The sequence below is a fragment of the Metopolophium dirhodum genome, chromosome 6, assembly GCF_019925205.1.
Source record: "Metopolophium dirhodum isolate CAU chromosome 6, ASM1992520v1, whole genome shotgun sequence".
In the NCBI taxonomy this organism is placed as follows: domain Eukaryota; kingdom Metazoa; phylum Arthropoda; class Insecta; order Hemiptera; family Aphididae; genus Metopolophium; species Metopolophium dirhodum.
The window spans coordinates 33,733,563-33,758,195 of NC_083565.1; the positions used below are offsets into that span (position 1 = coordinate 33,733,563).

General features: G+C 28.1%; 1 protein-coding gene across 1 annotated transcript; it reads right to left on the reverse strand.

Moving 5' to 3' along the window:
* Positions 1-1,497: 1,497 nt before the first annotated feature.
* LOC132947713 (uncharacterized) lies at positions 1,498-9,239 on the reverse strand. Its single transcript, XM_061017969.1, has 5 exons — positions 8,950-9,239; positions 2,880-3,510; positions 2,252-2,320; positions 2,050-2,142; positions 1,498-1,623 (listed from the first exon to the last, which is right to left on the reverse strand). The coding sequence occupies exons 1-5, from the start codon at positions 9,237-9,239 to the stop codon at positions 1,498-1,500; spliced, it is 1,209 nt and encodes a 402-aa protein (XP_060873952.1).
* Positions 9,240-24,633: the final 15,394 nt, after the last annotated feature.

Sequence of the window (24,633 nt, forward strand, 5' to 3'; positions counted from 1 at the left end):
TATAACAAGTCCGGTACCTAACCTATACCTGCGTACAATTATTATTGAATCGCAAATCGCAATTCGCAATCTAATGTAAAATTTCTAAAAATAATAACAATTTGTACGTTTATAAGTGTTTCAGAATAAGTTGTCTTATAATAATAATATTATCATAATATACATTCTACATATAGTAATATTGTTTCCTAACTAATATGCCTGCAGGGTTGCAGTTATAATATTAAATACTTAATGCCAGTAATTTTTTTTAAATTGTACAATGTTTAGAATTCAATGGTATAGTGAAACTTCAATAAACAGTCAGTAAATTATTGAATATAATAGTATATATTTTATAGTTTTTGTGTTAATGATATATTACTAAACTCTGAGATAGGTACACTTAATTACAATTAATACCTGTCATTGAATAGTGGTTCTTAATAATAATATGTTAATTTTTTTATACAGTAGGTACTTAATTGATAAAAATAAAATAAAAAGCAAACGTCAAATATAAAGGGTTAAAACCGGTTTTAACTGAAACCAAAATTTGATAATTTTGAAAACCGAAACCAGTACCGGAACAGAAATTTTGGATTTTTGAGAACCAAAACCTAAACCCAAACCGATAAAATCATATAGGTTCCAGTTCCGGCTTGCAGCATACCTATTTGGTATGTCATTATAAAAATAAATATTTGATTTATTCGTTAGACATTTTTTTTACCGAAATTGTAGGTAGAATACCCAATATTACACATATGGACATAGGTACATACGCACATACGTACATACGCATATAGGCACATAGGCATTTTGTAGTAATCATGGGGGAAAAAAATGAATAAAAATAATGAAAATATAATCAAATTTGTATAAAGGTAAGTCCAATTGAGTCAGTCTTCTTCCTATCTTCAAACCTCCAACATCTCACACATTACAGAAGGAACTAGTTGGTTAGTACGAAAAACGCTTCGTCGTATAGAATGTACATTGTCTAATGTCAAATCCAACGCACTTGATTACACTTAATTGCGAATTAATTTTAGTGATCGTGTCTTAACTTGTTCTGTTGCTTTTCTTTTTAACGAATTAGCGCCAACTTGTCTGTTAATATTTACAGTAGCTTCGTGATAACGATTTAAGTGAGATTTTAAATAAACCGTTTCAATTTCATCAGATAATAAATTTGAAGGAAATGATTTAACTGTACACCTCCAATTGTTGATTTAGTACATTTTCGAAACTTAAAATCATCGAGAAGTAACAATGGATACGGCAAACGCGTACAACAACCGTAAAATATAAGGAGCGCAATAATTGGTACACTGACCCTAAACAAAAACTTCGTTTTAGTCGCAATTGGTCGTAAAAATAATATTATGTTATTCAATTTTGTAACTAAAAGGATTTGATTAGGTATTTTTATGACTGCAATACTGCAATCGAAATAATATATATAGTATATAATATAGCTTATAATATAAGTTATATATTATAAGTAACATGCACTTAATCGTATTTTGTGGTATATATTTTTAGAAAGAAGGATTTGGTGTCATTGTTGAATTTCAACATCATTGGATGATCTTTCATTTGTATCAATGTGATTATTCCACTAAACAACAATACGAGTATCTGTGAACAAATAAAACAATAAAAACAAAGTAGGCACCAAGTACTATTATATTTATGTCACGGTAAATGATGTTATATCGGAAAATAACGTTATTCGCCGGTTATTAAAGTTATTTAGCAACAAATGTAGGAATTATCGTTATTTTCTAGTGAATAACATTAATAACCGTATAATATGGGAAATTTTGTTTATAAAATAATGTTCAACGAGTAATGATAAGATGATCGCTAAACTTATTATTGTGATACTAATTGGGTAAACCAATAAAACTTTATCGTGCATCGTGTATTTAAAGTACTTTAACACTCATTTATGTGAATACTTATTCTGAATTCAAAATAAAAGTATTCTTTACGAGACTGGTTATAAGTAGCTATTATGAATTATGATTGGTTTATAAAAATTACGAGTGTTTAAGTACTTACTGTGGTGACAAGATTTAAATTTATATTGAAAAATCCAAATGCCGAAATTTGGTCTGAATCACATACAGATATTTGATTCATAAACATTTTGATCTAAATAATAAAACATTCATATAATTATAAAATAAAAAAATCGTCTCACGTAGTTTTCTATAGTAAAAATAGATACCTACTTTTAATAGAAAATGTAATAATATTTTACCTGTCGTTTTTTGTCCAAATGTAAATTTGAAATACGATATAACCGTAGGTATGATATTATCTGCAGTCTCTGTAAAAATGTTTTAAATTTTATTGTTTATATGACTATAAAAATATCCTATTTAGTTCGTAATATTAACATTTAATTTTACGTTTGTATAATTATTATAACCGGGTTGAGAGTTAATTTATTTCGATCAATTTTTTTTCTTAATTGTATACCCCATAATTAGTTATTTTGACAAAATAATATATTTTATAAAAGGAATCATATTGATTCACCAAGCATATGGTCACCCTCCTATCATAGAAATGTAACAAGAAAATGATAAATAAAAAATTTAACATGCATATCATTAGCATATATTTTATCTTTTCTTGAGTAACTGGTTTCATTATAGAAAAAAAAATTAGTTTTACGACAGTAGTTACCATACGTTAAATTGCTTAATCATCATTCCGATGATTTTTAATTGTAATTTCTATACTAAATCTAATATAGAATTTAAATAGTAAATATTTTAAAATGTGATATTTAAATATAGGTAAAACATAAAAATGTGGATATCAATAATGACATAGTAAACAAAAATATGGATGTTAGCAGACTGAATAATACTGTGAGTTACCTTCTCATTTATGAATGAAACAAAAACGATAATAGACATCAAAAACATGAGAATTTGTAAGTGGATAATCAGTGGTAATATATGTTCCCAAGCATTTGTAGATGAGGTGAAGAAAGTTTCCTTGTTAACAATATAATAAACACTGAAAAGTAAACCGATATAGCTGGATGTGAAGAAACCCAAAAGTAATGGACCGTAACCAAGACTAAACATTTTTAACAGGTCGCATAGTTCGGAGTGTAACAGCCGCGTGTTCTCCATCAAATCTACTATTTCGATGTCTGTCCATTGGCCGGGGATGGCATCTAAGTCAGCAGGAAGACATTTCCAAAAATCGTTTAACGTCTGGAATCTGACATACAAGTTTTGAAGAAAGAAACACGAAGATATCGTAACTACATAATCCATAACATATGGTACAGTGAATATTGCATGGGTTGCCAATAATACTATATTTTTAATCTGAACGGGCCAAAAATAATTCTTTAAGAATATAAAGCCAATAAAGTATGCACATATCAAAATAAAAATCGTTTCCCAACGTCTTTTTGTCCATGAACGATTTGGGTTCATCAAGTTTGTTGAAAGTGGTGTGGTTTTTCGATCAAACTCGATAATGCCATTAATAAATCTGAAAACAAAAATAATGAAAACTAATTAATGTTGTTAATTTATTATTACGAAAATATATAATGCTCTTAACACATTTAATTTGAGTGACCGCTCTAATAATTTAAAATATAATACGTATAGGTAGGTATGACTAGAGATGTAAGCTCTGTAATGGAGTAGCCGTCACCACATCAAACGGTCCTTTTCAGGACCACCAATCAGCGGACAGTATGACAGCACAAACCCCGAAAACCAACATTAGGAAACAATAATAAAGCCCCAAATAACAACACACCAAATACAATAAGGATTGCATATAGGGGAGAGTAAGACGAATCCAACGACACCCTCTCCATGTCAATAACCCTAAAACAAAGTTAACTACAGAACTTCCCGTACCACCTGTAAACACAACTAAACACGGCGGCAGCAGATAGTTTACTAGTTGGTACGGCAGACGACTTATATACTGGACGATTCAGCATAATCAACACAGTCTTCAATAATCCTTCAATCAGTTCAAGCCTACGCACACCGAACTACAGAAGGAGTCAAGACACATCGAGAATTCATCAGCACATCATTCCTGCTCACACCGCGGACGAAGTCGTCGATACAGCGGCGAAGACACTCGTTATACGAGGCGGTCTCCGGCATTGACGAACACGCGCACAGCTACTAACGTTATTAATGCGCTTACAGCCGATCTACCATCGCGACCAATAAGAAACGGTTCTTTTTTAGAACCACCAATCTAATCTCCCACCCTCGGTGTGCCTGCTGAGGTATCACTGTGAGAAATTATCAAATCAAACACGACTTATAAGAGACCGTGAGAGAGTGATTCTAACTCATCCCCTTTCCATATTATATAACTGTTAATAATACTAATTTTAAATCCCAATATTTGTATTTTTTTTTAATCGCACCTCTGCAGGCCCGATACCGCCCGTCGCGGCCCGCTTCTTTAAGCCAACCGCACGGCCCGGAAATAAATTCCCTCACATATATTGATATATTAGTGTACATACTCCACATCACATAATAAACAAACGAGATTGTACCTAAAAACAACCGAGTGTATAATTATTCACGATCACGGGACGTCGGGAATCGACGGACCGTATCAGCTCGGTAAATTTTTACCTTGTAAATTTACTAATTATTTTTTTACAGGTAAATATTTTTTTACCGAAAAAAGTAGCATGTGACACCTCAAATTAAACGTCTTCACGGTGCCAACATTCATCAGTCATAACATATTAATATAATAGAATAGTTTATATTATAAAATGTAAAACGTCCATAACCACTGATAGTGTAGTATACCTACTACATAACATTAAACATACGAATACACCATAAGAATATCTGAGACGATCAATTATTATCGCAATTTATATAAGTTTGATTTTATCACAGATATAGATAACAAACCACGTTATAAATACTTTATCCATTATAGTGGTTACACCACTTATACCTGTTGTACCTCATCAATCATTACTACTATTATAAAGCTCTTAATTATTATGAACCTAATCATTTAAAACTTATTGAACATTTTCACGTTCGCTTACCTAGTCAACTTTTTTTTTAATTTGTGTCAGTTCATTATTATTTAATTGTACCTATAAAATATTATAATTAAAAAATTACTTTTTATTTTTTGTTGTTAAATTAATAATTATAATTTTAACTAATATATTTAGAGAAATAACTAACACAAAGATTGTGAACTGTAATAAATAAAACTAAAAGACTAAAGTTGACATTATTTTGTTTTTTGTTGTTGATGTTATAGGCACCTAACCAAAATATTTAAATTCCAACAAAAGCACTGACGGAATAATTATATTACACCAATGCAAAATAAAATATTTACTGAAATTAATTAAAAATGTAGAAACAATTATAAATTGTCTATTAAATTAAATTTTGTTTTATCCTTAAAATATTAGTAGGTAATGTTAAACTTTTGAAGGCTTTGGGGCACCGGTTAAACTTCTCTAATTATTTTTAAATGTTCTATACGACTATACATAATTTTTAGTATTTTTTAATTTTTACACATATTAGAACCCCAGTCACAAAATTCAAAAAATTCAAAAATAACGACCAGGGTGGTCAATTGAACACCCTACTATACAGTAATTAAAAAAAATAAATGTTACCATAATTATAAGTTCATGAAAATACGTCAGAGAGGAGTTTCTGGGGGTGTTCCTATGGTAACATACCATAATTATCAAAATGTACCAAATTTACATAAATTTTTCTAGGTAAATTACCAAAAAAAAATTTACGTAAATTTTACATCTCTAATTTATATGCATGTAATAGCTGATGTCTAGATTAACGCTCCAAAACTTAATTGGGTGAGAGTTACGTTTCAAATTGAATGCTGTAATGAGTGTGATGTATTATGCTGATTTAATTTAATTTCAGATGAACGTTGGGCCAATATAACATACGTGAATTGTGAAAGTAAACATTTAAAAAAAAGTATTCGTGTGGTTGCCCCTTTTCTTGAACTTCTCTCGGGATTCGAGCATGTAATGTATACCACCAAATTAAATGTCTATTCTATAAATTTTAAACTTCTACAGAGGAAGAGCAATCATAAATTTCCAAAAAGTCGTATAATTAATATTAAGAAAATGCTTTGACATAACTACGAAATGGAACATTTGAATGTTTTGCAATTCAATATATTCATTCAAATTAAAAACTTACTAAAATATTATAATATTGATCAACGTTTGATGCAAACAATAAAGTTAGTAAAAATTATGTATCTACCAGCTCTTTTTTATTGCATTTATCAATCCTATTTATTTTGTAGAAATAATAAGTACGTATATTTTCATTGTTTTTTTTTTGTTAATGAAATTGTAGTCAGATTATATGATCGAAACTACTGATTACTTACAGTACATTTATGTATATAATATTATATATTATTATGTAGTCTTGTATTAACTATTAACCTCCTTATGTTTTGTTGAGCTAAGTTAATTTTCTGAGGCTTGATATTCTTCAAATCTCTTTCTATAGTATTGAGACCTTTCTGCTGAGACCTGACTATTGGTCTATTTCCCGAATGCTTATTTTTATATATTATTATATTCAATTTTACGATATACTTGTTATGAGAACAAATTATTCACATCAACACAACTACCTAAATTCAAATCTTAATTTATTATTGGAAAATACGCTACCTAATTAAATTCTATCTAAATTTTTTAACACATTACGTATTCGGAAATTGGAATTAACTAAGGAAGTTTAAGACTGGTCAACAATTAGAAGCTCTTATGACCACACACTAAATCAATAAATACGGAAAAAATGTAAAAAAAATTACAAAAAAAGGTGGGTAAGTGGAGGTCGCTCTGCTGTACGGTAAGTAACAAGTGGGTCACTGTAATGGAAGGTGTTAATTTTGAATTCAATAATGATATAATATTATGTATAAGAAAAACGATTCTGAGCGAAAACGGAAAGTTAGCCTATATTACCAAGTATATTTGATGATATTATTGTAAGTAAAGTAATTTATAAATAACCTATTTACGCGGAGCCTTGTTTTAAAATTTTCAATCCTTAGCTATACAAGTTGAACGTTTTATAAATTTTTAACTACAAAATAATTATTAAATGTTGTGAAAATTTGAACTTAAAATGCTTATAAAAAAAATTGTGCCTATGTATTTTTAATATTTTTCAACTGCTATTGCTAAAATTTTATTGATAAAAATAGAAAAAAAAACTAAAAAAATTGAGAACTGACCATGTCCGTAAACAGCTCAAAAAGAGTCAAATTATTTTATAAATTTTATCGTGTATAGAAAAATGCTAATATAAATATTCAGTGAAATTTTCAAGTATCTTATATCAAATGTTGTAAAAATATGAATTTCAAATGCTCATAATAATTTAATTTGACTTTATTGTAGACATTTTTATTTTAATATAGGTAGAATATGAGGAATCTTGTATTATATTTTCAAATCTTAGATTTAAAAAGAAAATTTTTTATGAATTTCGAACTCAATATAATTTGCAATTTTTCGTCATTTTTACGTATTTCGTCCATATTTGAACTTTTAATGCTTATAAAAAAATTGTAACTGAATTGTAAATTTTAATTTTTTTCATCTGAAACAATAACCTAGGAGCCATCTATTAAATTTTCAAGCTTTTTTAACCAACAAATAAAATTATCATGTAAAGTTTTTCTTATTTTGTTGTAATTAAAAACCGTATGACTATAGATACTTGAAAATTTAACAGAATGTTTATATTAGCATTTTCTATACACGATAAAATTTTGAAAATAATTTGACTCTTTTTGAGCTGTTTACGGACATTGTTAGTTTTCAATTGTTTAGTTTTTTTTTCTATAAATATCAATACAATTTTATTTGTTTGGTAAAAAAGCGTGAAAATTTAATGCAAGGCTCCTGATAATGTTACAATAGCAGTTGAAAAATATTAAAAAATATATATTATGCACAATTTTTTTTTATAAACATTTAAAGTTCAAATTTTGACAACATTTATCAAATTTATAATTTATTAATTATTTTGTATTATGTATAAAATGTTTAACTTTCATGGCTAAGGATTGAAAATTTAAAACAAGGCTCCACGTAAATAGGTTATATATAAATTACTTTATTCACAATAATATCATCAAATATACTTGGTAATATCATAGGCTGACTGACCGTTTTCGCTCAGAATCGTTTTTCTTATACAATGATATTATATCATTGAATTCAAATTTAATACCATAGGTACATTACAGTGACCCACTTGTAACCTACTGTACAGCCGATCGACATCCACTTACCCACCTTTTTTATTAGTTTTATTCAAAATAGAATATTTATATATTTGTATACGGCGTGGTTTACTCTAAATACGAACAGATTGTAATATTGGGTACAAATTAATTTAAATAATGGCATAAAGCCAATTGCAATGTAAAAATGAGTCAAGTCATATAAGAATAAGAAGTATTTAATTATTATATTATCCATATTTGGTCTAGTATCGTGTCAAAAACTGAAAAACCTATTGAGAAACATTGTCATACATTACTTATATTTCAATTATCCAATTACCTATCGACTTATCACTCAGCATTTTAATAACTTAACAGCGTATATTTATATGACTTTATTCCCTGTAGGAGTAATGATAGCGCATGTTTTAATCTTAGGTAAGCAACAATAACTCAAAGAGTAGGTACGAATGCACGTAGTTGGTGATAAAGGTTGCGCAAACAATATATTATTCTTCCGACTATGGCGTCTGGTGTACTACTGACTCCTTATAACTAATGTTAAATTCTTCCCTAATCTTATCAATCATGTGCAAAAATAAAAAAAACTAATTCTACGTCCTTGAATAATGTATAATATGAATAAAAATAATAAATAAATACTTGATTATCCATATTGTTGAAATTCTAGCTGCGACAATGATAAACCAAAATTTAACCACATAAATAATTTGAAGTATATGAAGTTCTTGATCAAACTGATAAAAATATATAAAAGTGCATGTAATTAAAACAATCATTCTCGCAATTTCTAGAAGTCCGTGAATCATTGAGTTTACATTATTCCGATCCAATAAACCAGTTGGTTCCACGATATACGAAATATCAATTAAACCTATACACTTGGATAAAATTAAAATAGGTCTTAAGGTTATGTGAAAAACAGTCGTCATTTCGATAAAGTTTTTTTTACCAAAACTGACATTTATGTAAAAATAATAGTCCTCGTATGATAAAAACTATTAGTTATGCAAATATAATAATATTATTATGGCACTCAAATTAAACGGCCGTCAAAACAATAACAAACATCATTAGGTATTTATTAATTTATTATCCCTTCATTGGAAATTATTTTACATGTACCTAATTTAAAGTTATTACGAATGTTTTAAACTTTTAAATGATAATGACTATGTATTGTTATCGACCTGTCGTCCTGTCGGTCATATGCCGCACTGCCGCCGTCCGCCAGAACTTGAAACGTCAAGTTTCCACATTTTATGGCCCACAGGTCATGTGATGATGACATTCGTGGTACCTATTCGCAGTGGAAACGCCTGCCGTTCCTAAACGTAAAAAAATTTTCACTGAATGTTGAAATTAGAATTTTCTGTACACCCATACAATTTAAAAAATATTTTTTTTATGAATGTCAATAAAATTTTATTCGTTGGGTTAAAATATTTTAAAATGTACTGCAAGGCTCTTCACACATTGTTACAATATCAGCTTACAGTTAATATTAAATATACGAGTACATACGTAAGATTTTATTATCTTTTTAAGTTCAAATAATGTTAACTTAATTTATAAAATTGAACATTTACAAATTGTTCTGTTGTTAAAAATAATATATAAAATGTTAGAATCTTATAGCAAAAGATTGAAAATTTAAAACAAGGTCGCAGATAAGTAGATACTTTTGTAACCAAAAAAATATAACTAATAAACTAACAAAGTAACTAAAAAATATACATAAAAACAGTTATTTATAGTTATTTTAAATTAAAATTTGGACAAAATTACATATTGAATAACCAAAAATGACGATTTTAGTTATTTTTTTGAAGTTTTGTAATATTAATCAACTTGGAAAAAATCTTGAAAATGTAATACAAGGCTCCGAATATATTATTACAATGATATTTGAAAAATATTAAAAATCCATAGTCACAATTTTTTTTTATAAACATTTAAGTTCGAATATTGTCAAAATACGTAAAAATTACGAAAACATGCAAATTATATTGGCCGTAAACAGCTCAAAAAGAGTCAAAATATTTTGTAAATTTTATGGTGTATAGAAAATGCTAATATAAACATTCAGTCAAAATTTTATGTCCCTACGGTCATTTGTTTTAGAGTTACACCAAAAACCAAAATCGATTTTCTCGAAAACAGATTTTGCGTAAAAATTCCCGTTTTTCCTTAATTTTTCTTTTGTTTTTCACGTCGCTTGTGAAAACTACTGGGAAATTTTTACTTTTGACCCCCCAAAGTACCAACTAGATTCACTTTCCTATCAGAAAAGTTACTATTGAATTAATGTATTCTAAATATGAGTGCTCGGCTATCTGGTCGTGGATCGCCACCCCCTTTCTTATAGTATGTGAACCTGCTCGTATATGACTAATCATTGATTACTTTCTTAACCGGTTTAGGTGAGGTTGTTCATCCCCATTGGAATGCGATCCTAAGGTTGCCTTTTCTCGTTGTACACCTACAGCGTATTTTAATAAGATTTATGACGTTGATTTATATATTTAAATTACATGCTATTCTTTATCTAATCTTCTATGTTATCGAATATACCTGAAGACGAAACGATCACAATAATATAGTATGTACCTATATTATTGGGTTCGTTACAACATTGTCCATGTCTAATAAAATTTTTTCGCAATCAGCTATTACTTGGCGTGTGTAATTATTTATTGTACTTAAGAAAACCATGTTCTGTACCTATAAAAGAAATATTTATTACTTTTAATATAATTTATTTATTTTAATTTGAATGAAATATTTTTATTAAGAATCAACTTACAGAGTTTGTTTAAGTCGTGTTCAACTTGGGTGGCAACTGCTAGTATATTTCATGGAGAATCACGAGCTGTATCAACGTCCGGTATACTTATAAGTACAGTTTTGCCTATTTTATGCTGAGGACTAACGAAAAATCATATAGTTGATTATACTTAAGTATGTGTACAACAACTGTCGTCGTAGTACAAAAAAATGTAAATGGCTAAATTTTAAATGGCTATTGACATACAAACTGTTCGTACAACTGTCAACGAAAAAATATTCTTATAAACAAACAGAATGATAATAACTCTTTTTTGTCTACTAAAGATTATAGTGAACTTATTGAAGAAGTTAAAAAATCAAAAACGTGTTTAGAAAAGTATTTATATTGCACGTAAAAATAAAAATAATTTAGGAAAAAAAGCAGAGAAAATTATGAAACTTTCTAAAGAAAAGTTTCCTCATAATTTATTTATTTTAATTTTAATGAAATATTTTTATTAAGAATCAACTTACAGAGTTTGTTTAAGTCATGTTCAACTTGGGTGACAACTGCTAGTATATTTCATGGAGAATCACGAGCTGTATCAACGTCCGGTATACTTATAAGTACAGTTTTGCCTATTTTATGCTGAGGAAACTTTTCTTTAGAAAGTTTCATAATTTTCTCTGCTTTTTTTTCTAAATTATTTTTATTTTTACGTGCAATATAAATACTTTTCTAAACACGTTTTTGATTTTTTAACTTCTTCAATAAGTTCACTATAATCTTTAGTAGACAAAAAAGAGTTATTATCATTCTGTTTGTTTATAAGAATATTTTTTCGTTGACATTGTACGAACAGTTTGTATGTCAATAGCCATTTCAAATTTAGCCATTTACATTTTTTTGTACTACGACGACAGTTGTTGTACACATACTTAAGTATAATCAACTATATGATTTTTCGTTAGGTATGATTTTATGTTCAAATGTAACAACTAATGTTATAATAATATGTATAGGTATGTCTTATCTGTGCCCGATAAAGTTTTATTGGTTTACCCAATTAGTATCACAATAAGTTTAGTGATCACCTAATCATTCCTCGTTGAACATTGTTTTATAAACAAAATTTCCCATGTCATACGGTTATTAACGTTATTCACGAGAAAATATCGATAATTCCCATATTTGTTGCTAAATAACTATTTAATAACCGGTGAATAACGTTATTTTCCGATATAACATCATTTACAGTGACATATATACATAGTACTTGGTGCTTACTTAATTTTTATTTTTTTGTTTGTTCACAGATACTCGGATTGTTGATGAGTGGAATAATCACATTGATACAGATGAAAGATCATCCAATGATGTTGAAATTCAACAATGACACTAAATCCTTCTTTCTAAAAATATATACCACAAAATACGATTAAGTGCATGTTACCTATATGTCTATAATATATTACCTAGTTTATTTCGATTGCATTATTGCAGTCATAGAAATACTGAATCAAATCTTTATAATTACAAAATTGAATAACAGAATATTATATTATTATTATTCGGGCATGGACCAATTGCGACTAAAACAAAGTTTAGTTTAGGGTTAGGTTAGTACAAATTGCGTCACTTATAATTTACGGTTAGTGTAAGCGTTTGCCGTATCCGTTGTTACTTTTCGATTAATTTATTTTTCGAAAATGTATTAAATCGAAAAATGGATTAAAGTGGAGGTGTACAATTAAATCGTTTCCTTCAAATTTATTATCTGATGAAAGTGAAGCTGCTCTTTTAAAATCTAACAGACAAGTTGGTGCTCATTCGTAAAAAGAAAAGCAACAGAACAAGTTACAACACGATCACTAAAATTAATTCGCAATGAAGTGTAATCAAGTGCGTTGGATTTGACGTTAAACAATATTATGCATTCTATACGACGAAGTGTTTATTGTACTCGTAGAAAAAAATTACCACCATGACCGAAAATTTTAACCAAAGTGCATACAGCGTTAAATAATTTTGTTATAAATACATACAACGGTGAGCATTTGTAATTCTTTATTCTATATTATATTTAAAATTCTTTATTTATTTATATTACTAGCTGTTACCCGCGTGCTCCGCCCCCGTGGATAGTTCTTTGCAAATTGTGGGGCTGTTTCGTGGCTCCACAAATCCTGTCAATCTATCTTGCAATTTTTTTTTTTATATGAAGAGTAATTATTGAAATGTATGCAGAGTAGTGTAAAACTGTTAAAAACTTATCTTAACTTTTCCGTTACCCGGAAAAAATTCTGATTGTTCAACTCCTTTTGGGTGCAATATGATGTGGAAGCAATATCTTTTTAAGTGTAAATTATATTAAATCCATCTCGACCGGCGTTATACCATGAGATTCACAGCAGCAGCATATATATTATCAAATAGGTAAATCTACCTCTGGTAGATCACAGACCCCATGCTGTTTGTACTGGTGGAAGATATTAGCGTCAAAATGAGATAAGAAAAAAAAAGTTTTATAGTATGAAAGCACCAAAATCGTATCGTACCAAAGCACAAAAATCTTAGATACCTAGGCACAAAGCCACGCTTAATAGATATTAAGTACATTTAGAACTATATATTATATTTTAACAATTTATTACTGACAATTTTTATAAGATCGAAAAAATCAACAGATTTATTCAAATTATATTTATTTGTATGTATAATATTATATTTTATCAATTTATTATTGACATTTTTACAGGAGATCGAAAAAATCAGCCGATTTATTAAAATTATAATTTATTAAATTCTATTATATTTATTGACAATTTTTTATAAGATTGACAATTTTAACTATTAATATAAAATAATAATTTTGGCGCAAATGATATGCCATTTCTGCACCATTAGTGCTTATGTCATATTATAGCCGTTTGTACATAAAGCCGGGTTCACTACAATACACCGTGTCATGTAAAATAATCATCAAACTTCTGAGGTGTTCAGTACATAAATGTTGGTTATATTGCTATATAAGTTTTAATTCTGGTATCCTCGTACAGTTTTGGGTATGTTCTATGCAAAGATATGTACAAGCATCGGGTGGGGAACGGGACTATGCACGTCTTACGAAAGTGGTGACTGATCCGTGGGTCTCGTTTGGAGAGCGTGGCCTAGATAGACGACGAATCGTTATTTTAAATAATTTAAATGATTGGTGTTATTTAAATGGTTTGATCCTCAATATAAACAAATGTAAATACTATCATTTAATATTAAAAACATCTTATATTTATTTTGACTATAAATTTAGCAATTTTTCTATTGAACTGGTGAAATCATTAACCGACTTAGGAAGCACGTTTGATTCTAAACTATGTTTTAATGAATATATTGATAAAATAACCAATAAAGCGTTCCAAAATCTCGGTTTCATTACACGAACTTGTAATAATTTTAATAAAGTAAATGCCTTTAAAAGTATGTATTTATTTTGCGTTTGTCAGATCTCAATTAGAATATGCATCCCTTATTTGGTCTTCAAATAACATATAGGGGTAACTCAAAATCTCAAAGCCGTTCACAATCTTTTTCTACGTTTTTTAGCATTTAAATTATATTATAATATAACGTACCCCTTTACATATACTTATATTTGTTTGTTTTTGAATTTTAAATAGTAGTCCGCCGTTCACGGCAACATTAAAATACAGTTGTTATCATTTATTTAACCATCAATACAGTCCACTAACCTAAGCTGACAATTAAATTTCCATAATATATGACTAGGATAATTATGTATTTAGATATGTTTCTAACTAGTTTTTTTGTGTCTAACTATCTTATGCAATTACTCTACTCATTTGATATTATCTAGTTGTATTTTAAAGTCGATCAAACAAAGTGAAAAATTTGAAGAAATCTGTATATGTACAATACCCAGAATTAATGTACCTAGTATACATTTATTTTTACCAATACAAAAGTAATTTTTTTAAACAATTATTTTGTTTTAATTAAATTATTATATAATAATAGGTATGTATTTTTTATATAATATGTATATTGAATTTTAAATAGCAATGCATTTGAAAATATTTAGTAGTATTTTAAAGTCGATCGAACAAAGTGGAAAATAGAAAAAATCTGTTCAAATGCACACATTGCATTTTTGTCGTGTTTACTTTTGCATACTAATTATTTACTCAAATGATAAAACAAATATGGTGAATTATTTTTGCATAGTTTATGAGTTGTTACTGAATAAACAACATATTATGAACATTGCTTGTTGTATTTTACGAAACAAAATATTTTTTGAGTATTTCATATAAAAAAGTTGAAATTTGAGAGAGTATAGTTAAGAGTTTTAAAAGCTTAGATAGGTAGAATGAAGTGGCATAGTGTTACCTCTATCTATATATTAAAAGGCTCACGATGAGTTGCACATATTTCAGTTAAAAAATATAGACATTGTCACATTTTAAATTGTGAGCGAAGCAATGGATGTATTGATTTTACAATGATGTGTTTTTTTTTTTTTTGTGTCAGTCATCACCTTTTAGGACAGTAAAAGTGCTTGGATTTTCTTCAACAGTAACTTTTCTGATAGGAAAGTGAATCTAGTTGGTACTTTGTGGGGTCAAAAGTAAAAATTTCTCAGTAGTTTTCAAACGCGACGGGAAAAACAAAAGAAAAATGAAGGAAAAACGGGAATTCTTAGGCAAAATCTATTTTTGGAGCAACTCTAAAACGAATGACCGTGGGTACATGAAATTTTCACTAAATGTTTATATAAGCATTTTCTATACACCATAACATTTCCCAAATAGTTTGACTTATTTTGAGCTGTTTATGGACATTTCCAGTTTTCATTTTTTTTAATTCAAATTTAACACCATCCATTACAGTGACCCACTTGTAGCATACTATACAGCAGAGCCCACCTTTTAACCCACCTTTTTTATTTGTTTTTTTTGTAATTAAAAATATAAATAATTAGAATTTTACAAATCATGATATACCTACATTATATTTTTTCTTCGGATTGACGTATATTGTCAAAGTGTGACGTATCACGTATTAGTTATAGGTATTAGGTACCTACGTATAATGTAATATTATACCTATAACTAAAACGTTAAAACCTTCCTTTAAGTTATGTATACACGTAGCTTTTGGTATTTGTATATAATATATTATTTATATAGAAACTTCATTTAGATGCTTGCTTAATTTAACAGACATACATTTTTTCTTTGGTTTGACTTATATTTTAAAAGTGTGAAGTATCATGAATATAAAGCATGCAATTAAATTTCTAAAATATAAGACTATAGGATAATTATGTATTTAGACCATGGTTGGTAAAAATCAAGTTTTTTTTAAATAACAATAAAACATTTTTTTATGTTTTAAAAATGATATTTATATTTTAAACATGTTTTTTATTAAATGTTTTTTTTTTAATATTTAAAACTATTTTAATCTCTTGTTGTATTGTTAATTATTAATTAAAACTCGTATCTACCGATTAAAAAAAAAGTAACACCACTAATCTGGTGGTTATCTCTAGAGAAAAATGTGTCCAAGGAAATATTAAACATAGCTAAAAAAATTAATTTGCCTCATCTGCAGGAATTGAAAGAATTTTTCATACCTGAATGCCGAATTTTTATTATTTGGTGATTTTAATTTACCTTTGGCAGCAATTTCTAACGTAAAATCTATTTACTTTAACAATTTATCCTTTCTCAATTTAAACAAATTAATATTGTTTTAAATAAAAATAATATTTTACTCGATTATGTTATTACTAATTCAGATACCTGCCATGTTTTCTTAAATACTTCACTTATTATTAATGTCAATTTACATCACCCACCTCTTATTATTAACAATTCATTTTCTTACCTTCGGTTAAATAATCTGATACATCACGAAACATAATAAAATTGGAATAAAGCCAATTATAAATAAATTATTCTAAATAAATTAAGTGCCATGAATTGGCATAATATTTTTCAAATTGACGATGTAGATTATAATATAAATTTATTTTACTCTGATATTTTGGATTCTGAGCGAAGCGCTGAATGTATTGATTTTATAAGGATGTATGTTTTTTTTTTATTATTCATTTTTTTTTGTGTCTGTTATCACATTTTAGGACAGAAAAAATGCTTGGATTTTCTTCAACAGTAACTTTTCTAATAGGAAAGTAAATCTAGTAGGTACTTTGGGGAGTCAAAGTTAAACATTTCCCAGTAGTTTTCAAAGGGACGTGAATAACAAAAGAAAAATTAAGGAAAAACGGGATTCTTTACGCAAAATCTGTTTTGGGTGCAACTCTAAAAAAAATGACCGTAGGTAATATAAAATATGTAGGTTCATCAAATTTTTGACTGAATATTTTTATTAGCATTTTCTATACACCACAAAATTTTCCAAATATTTTGACTCATTTTAAACTGTTTACGGACATTTTCAATTTCTAAGATCAAAATCTAAGATTTGAAAATGTAATACAAGATTCCTCATAAGTTTGTATACCTTTATCAAAAAAAAAAAATGTCTACAAGAAAGTCAAATTAAATTTTTATGAGCGTTTGAAATTCATATTTTTACAACATTTGATATTCACTCGGTATCTCATGTAACGATTTTCTTATTTTGTTGTAATTAAAAAACAAATGACTGTAGATACTTGAAAGCTTCACTGAATGTTTATATTAGCATTTTCTATACACGGTATAATTTTGAAAATAATTTGACTCTTTTTGAGCTGTTTACGGACATAGTCAGTATTCAATTTTTTTAGTTTTTTTTTCTATAAAATATCAATTAAATGTTATTTGTTGGGTAAAAAAGCGTGAAAATTTAATGCAAGACTTCTGATATAATGTTACAATCGCAGTTGAAAATATCAAAAATACATAGGCACAATTTTTTTATAAGCATTTAAAGTTCAAATTTTGACAAAATTTATCAAATTTTAAATTTAATAATTTTTTTGTTGTTGAAAATTTATAAAATGTTCAACTTTTATAGCTAAGGATTGAAAATTTAAAACAAGGCTCCACATAAATAGGTTATATATAAATTACTTTATTCACAATAATATCATTCAATATACTTGGTAATATATAGGCTGACTGACCGTTTTCGCTCAGAATCGTTTTTCTTATACAATGGATATTATATCATTGAATTCAAATTTAACACCATCCATTACAGTGACCCACTTGTAATCTACTGTACAGCTGATCGACATCCACTTACCCACCTTTTTTATTAGTTTAATTCAAAATAGAATATTTATATATTTGTATACGGCGTGGTTTACTCTAAATACGAACAGATTGTAATATTGGGTACAAATTAATTTAAATAATGGCATAAAGCCAATTGCAATGTAAAAATGAGGCAAGTGCACCTATTGAACAGCAGAGCGACACCAATTTGCCCACTGTTTTAAAATTGAATAGGTTAAAAAAAATTGATAGTGTTGATCATTTTCTTATTATACAGAAATTAAAATAATTAGTGACCCATTACTAACATGACTTACCTCTTTTTTAACTAATAGAATACAGCTAGTTAAATCAAATCATTCCAGAACCCATCTATGTTCTCTCAGGTGTTCCTCAAGGCGACCATATTTCACCCACATTATTTCTATTATTTATAAATTATATAAATACGATAATAAGACACTCAAATATTTTATTATTCACAGATGACGCTAAAATATTTAAAAAAAATTGATTCGATTTATGATTGTATTAAATGACAAGATAATTTAAATAATTTAAATGATTGGTGTTATTTAAATGGTCTGATCCTCAATATAAACAAATGCAAATACTATCATTTAATATTAAAAACATCTTATATTTATTTTGATTATACATTTAGCAATTTTTCTATTGAACTGGTGAAATCATTAACCGACTTAGGGACCACGTTTGATTCTAACTATGACTTTAAATGTATGTATTTATTTTGCGTTTGTCAGATCTCAAAAATGACAAAAAAATGACTTATACCCTTTTTCCCGATCGCCGTCCAATTAGAATATGCATCCCTTTTTTGGTCTTCAAATAACATATAGGGGTAACTTAAAATCTCAAACCCGTTCAGAATCTTTTTCTACGGTTTTTTAGCATTTAAATTATATTATAATATAACGTACCTCTTTACCTATACTTATATTTGTTTGTTTTTGAATTTTAAATAGTAGTCTGCCGTTTACGGCAACATTAAAATACAGTTGTTATCATTTATTTAACCAACAATACAGTCCACTAACCTAAGCTGAGCTAACAATTAATTTTCCATAATATATGACTAGGGTAATTATGTATTTAGATATGTTTCTAACTAGTTTTTTTGTGTATAACTATCTTATGTAATTACTAGCATCTCACTTGAAAATATAAAGTAGTATTTTAAAGTCGATCAAATAAAGTGGAAAAATTGAAAAAAATTGTATATGTACAATACCCAGAATTTATGTACCTAGTATACATTTTTACTGATACAAAAGTAATTTTCTTAAACACTTATTTCATTTTTATTAAATTATTATATAATAATATGTACGTATTTTTTATATAAAATGTATATTGAATTTTAAAATTTTAAATCTTTTTCTTAAAAAATACCTACACATTCTTTAATGAAGCGTTAAACAATTATAAATATGGCATATGGCGTTCACTGATACGTATTTTTTATATAAAATGTATATTGAATTTTAAAATTTTAAATCTTTTTCTTAAAAAATACCTACACATTCTTTAATGAAGCGTTAAACAATATTATAAATATGGCATATGGCGTTCACTGATATATTTAGACTCTTGTTATTTTCTTATATTATATTAGTTGTTATTAAACCAACAACGAAATGTGAACATTGTTTATTTTGTGCTGAGGCAATATAGTATGGAAACAGTTAATTTATAAAATAAATCGAGAGGTTCAATTTATTTCATTTATTGTTAAACGTTCTCATTATTTTTTATTAATATATAATACCTTTAAATCTTCTTATACCTTAAAACCAATTCAAAATGGTTTTCTTCAAGCAGTATATAATAACGCTTACATGTATAGTAATTTCAGTCCGGGTTATCCCAGTGAATACAGTGGATTTAGATGCAGCATACGGTAAGGATCAATTTATTGATTTACAATGATTATATTTGTGTTGTAGTTTTTATTTTGACTATAATTATCAGCAATGATTAATATAATACTTCAGAATTAATTTAAAATGGAAATCAATTTTTTTTTTTTACGATAATCTAGATACAAACAGCTCTTTTACCATTTCCTACTTTTCAATTTACTTTAATATGATACAATAGTTAAAAATAATGTGTGTTCTAAGGTATAACATCTAGAGATTTTTAAAAAAGTGTTTTATGATTTTGGAGGAAATATAAAATATTCTGACATTTTATTTGTAAAAACTAATTCTCGTGCATCAGCTTAGTGCTAGTAATATGTTATTACTATTGAAGTACACAGATATACAGAAGTTAAAGGTAAATAATAATAAGATCCTATAGCTATCAGGTAATGTCATCAAAATTGTTGTAATCAACATTGATTCTGAGATAGGTTTTCCCAATTGTTTTAGTTGTCTACTATTAGATTTCCTAATTTTGAAATATGACCTGCTATATTTTCTTTTGAATCCATTGTATAACGATAGAACTTTTGTTGTACTATTGTTATGCTTGTGTCCGACATCTGTTCGTACACATTAAGTAGAGGTTGTTCATCTAACGATGTGACGATACATTTTTGAGCCTTATTATCTGCCCTTTTCCATATTGAAAAATCAACGCTATGCCTTTTTCAGTTTCATTACCGATTTTTCCTAAAATTGGTTTCTTTGATTTTCCTGTTACTACATCAAATATTTCAGCTGCATTCATGATTACCTTAATTTGAAATTTCCACATGTCCTAATTTGATGCATCTTTGAATTTGTTGATTTTATATTGTTGATTTTCCATATTTAAAAAAACGTAAATGTACACTATCTACACACTAAGAAACGCACGCACATTACACTGCACTTACTTCGCGAATTATTATCGCTGTGTACACATCTGTACACAAAACACGCGATTCGTTAATCAATTATTATTTTACTAACTATTCACGACTTTATTATAAAAACCTTACTACTGGGCTCATAAACTGTTGAAGTACACAGATATACATAAGTTAAAGGTAAATAATAATAAGAATGGAGATATATAATATAATAATAAGTATAATGATACGATGTACAATAGTGTTATGAGGCGTAATATAAATCAACGACTTACTATGTATACCCGGCTACACTACACAAGACATATATGCTGTAGTATTATAAAAATGTATAGTCAGCGTCTGCTGAACTACAGTGTGAATATATTACTTATACACTACATTATATAGGGTGTTTTGTTTATAATTCCAACAATTACAAATCACTGTATACTAATTGAGTCCCTATACCTGAACGGGAAAAAAATAATATACTAATTGAGTCCGGGGTTAGGAAACTAATTGTATACGAATTGAATCCCAGGATTATTTTGAGTAAAATATAAAATAACCATCCAGAGTCCAGACACAGCGAAAATTATGCCGCACAGCCGGCACACGCGTCAAAGGCCGCTCCACACGGATATACCTTTCGGACACAGCCTTACAAATGTCATGATTCATAACATTTAATGAACAAGTAATTAATACCTATTATCAACAACAAATTAAAACATTTTTTGACCACATAGCTTTAGCACATAATTACAATAGGTAGGTGATTGTTTAAAAATTGAATGACGCTGTAAACAAAAAAACATTTTTAATAATATTTAAATAAATTGTAAGTAGTAAACAGACAAGATTGAATAGTAAAAATGTTTTTTTTTTTTTTTAGGTGATTGTAACGGTACTAATTTTAAACCATTATTAGTAAACAAATAATAACTTAGAATAGTTATGATATAATGAATTTTATATTCATATTAAAAATGATTGTACCTGTCTTTAAAATGTACACTTAGTAAATTGGGCAGAATTTGATTGTGAACGCTGCTTATAGGCCTTTTTCAACCTTTTCATAAAACGATTGCATTATTTTTGTGTAATTTTTATATGTAATAATAAGTGATTATTATTATTATTATTTTTGTATTATTTATTATTAAATATGTTACAATTTCAGCATGTAGTTTTTGCTGATATTTTTTTTGTTGGCTGATCTAACCTATTCAGTATTTAAGTTAGAATAAACGCAACCTTATACCCAAGTACGGGTTATTATTAATATTTAATATATTATCATCTTTGGTATCCCCAACAATAATAGCGAAGTTTTCAAAACAGTAAAAATGTATAATTATAAATTTAGAAACGTTGCGTATGCAATCGTGTGGTTTTACGGGTTTCAATAAATTAGTATCCAGGAATATACCAAATGTACGCATTCGTGTTCTCAAAAAAGGTAAATCGTACGCGATCGAGTTGTACCCAGTAAATCATATGAAAATAATTTATTAATGCTAGAAAAAGAAATATAACGCAAGATTTTTGATCCTATAAAATATGTTATAACACGAGGGTAGATGGTGAAAAAAAAATAGAGAGTTGAAAACAATATACAACGAACATATCTTTGTAGAAACCATAGACCTGAAAGGCGTGGTCGTGCCAAATGGATTAAGAGAGATAGCATAAGTTTTATCATAAGAGTGAGAGAAATGGCACTTTTCCGAGGATAGCCAATACATAGCTTCAATAGCTTTAACCTTGTAACAGAATCCACCGTTGCACGCGTTATCATACCTAATGTTCCGTGCCGAGAAAGCCATCGGCATAAAACTCGGACGGAGAGAGATAAAAAAAAACACACATCATAATAATAATAATAAATCAACCTATATGACAATAATAATACAAACCAGCCAATATGGCAATAATAATATGAACCAGCCAATATGGCAATAATAATATAATCAGCCAATAATATGGCAATGATATAACTTAGAAGTTATAGGGATACCGGCCACGGTGTTAAATAAATATATACAAATTATTCAGGTACGTTACCACCATGCTCCTTTATGTGCCGTCCGTCGGCTTAGTCGGCCGCAAACGCACGAAAAAGACGACGGGTCATAGAGATAGTGAGAGTGAAGAGAACAGAGAAAGAGCATGTGGAGACGTAAATTATTCGGCTGAAATACCTACACATGGTATTAGTAGGCATGGCCCAGACCATGGAGACGAAAGAAGGGAGCGCGTGTGCGTTTGCCGTACCGGCAGGTATTGTCGTCGATCGGCGGACTTGGACCCATGGGAAAAAGTCGCTGGCGCACGCACACGCAACATACCTATCACTGCGGGCATACGTAAACTGCGCCCAAATGACCTTTTTTTTTGTAAACTGCGCCCGAATTTTTATCTATGTTAAAAAGGTATAATGTAAACTGCGCCCAAATTTTTATCCATATTAAAAAGGTACAATGTAAACTGCGCCCAAATTTTTATCCATGTTAAAAGGTAGGTACTTACAACTTAAAATGTGCGCCGTTTGTAAAATATATAAAACTTTTGAATTATTAAAGTCACTATGATTGTGTACTTTTGCAATTATATCACAGAAATTATATTGTTGTCTAAAGATACCAACACGTTATCGAATAGTTATTTCAGTAATACGGCATGGGGCTACTTAGTACATGTCGTATTCAGTTTAATCAGTGAAGTCACGATGGCCGAACAATTTGTTTCACAGCGCGAAAAAAGCTTGAAAATAATTGAAAAATTTAAATTTCGGAAAACTAATCGGCCTCTGAGTTACATATATTAAACTAAATAGTATAAATGTACCCTTTAAATACCAAAATTCTAAGACAAAAAACAAACGCAAAACGTTACAACATTTTGTACTTTTTAAGATTATATATTTTTTTTAATTTTTAATTTTATTCTATTAATTATTTATGCTATAATATGGCTGTAACGAATCAAATATATTAAAGATTGTAATTTTAGATTAGTAATTCTGTAATTTTGTTTAATTTTGCAGAATATGTATCAACAATATGTTTTTAATTTTATTCTATTAATTATTTATGCTATAATATTATGAATGTAACGAATTAAATATATTAAAGATTGTAATTTTAGATAAGTAATTCTGTAATTTTGTTTAATTTGGCAAAAATATAGCTATTCAATTTTTAAAAGTTTAGCCGGTCGCGGTTTACATATTATGTAACATATGTCACCTTTTTACATTTGATAAAACTCGAGCGCAGTTTACATATCACCTTTTTACTGACGATAAGAACTCGGGCGCAGTTTACATGTATGATTTCGTGTTTACTTGTACGTTGGGTGCAGTTTACAATCGCCGATCACTGCAGCCGAATGTGTACAGTTGATGGTCAACTAGTCACCCAACTCTGATCGTCACAGTATTCTCAAATTATAGTTAAGATTAATGACAAAACATCTCTATTGACAATTACATGAAAACA

What these genes read in the sequence shown, in the direction of transcription:
- LOC132947713 (XM_061017969.1), bottom strand. Translation starts at nt 9,239, where the DNA reads ATGACGACTGTTTTTCACATAACCTTAAGACCTATTTTAATTTTATCC. An exon ending in ATTTGGACAAAAAACGACAG is followed by an intron (nt 2,143 to 2,251) that starts GTAAAATATTAT and finishes TTTATTATTTAG; the next exon opens with ATCAAAATGTTTATGAATCA. An exon ending in ATTTAAATCTTGTCACCACA is followed by an intron (nt 1,624 to 2,049) that starts GTAAGTACTTAA and finishes ATTTGTTCACAG; the next exon opens with ATACTCGTATTGTTGTTTAG.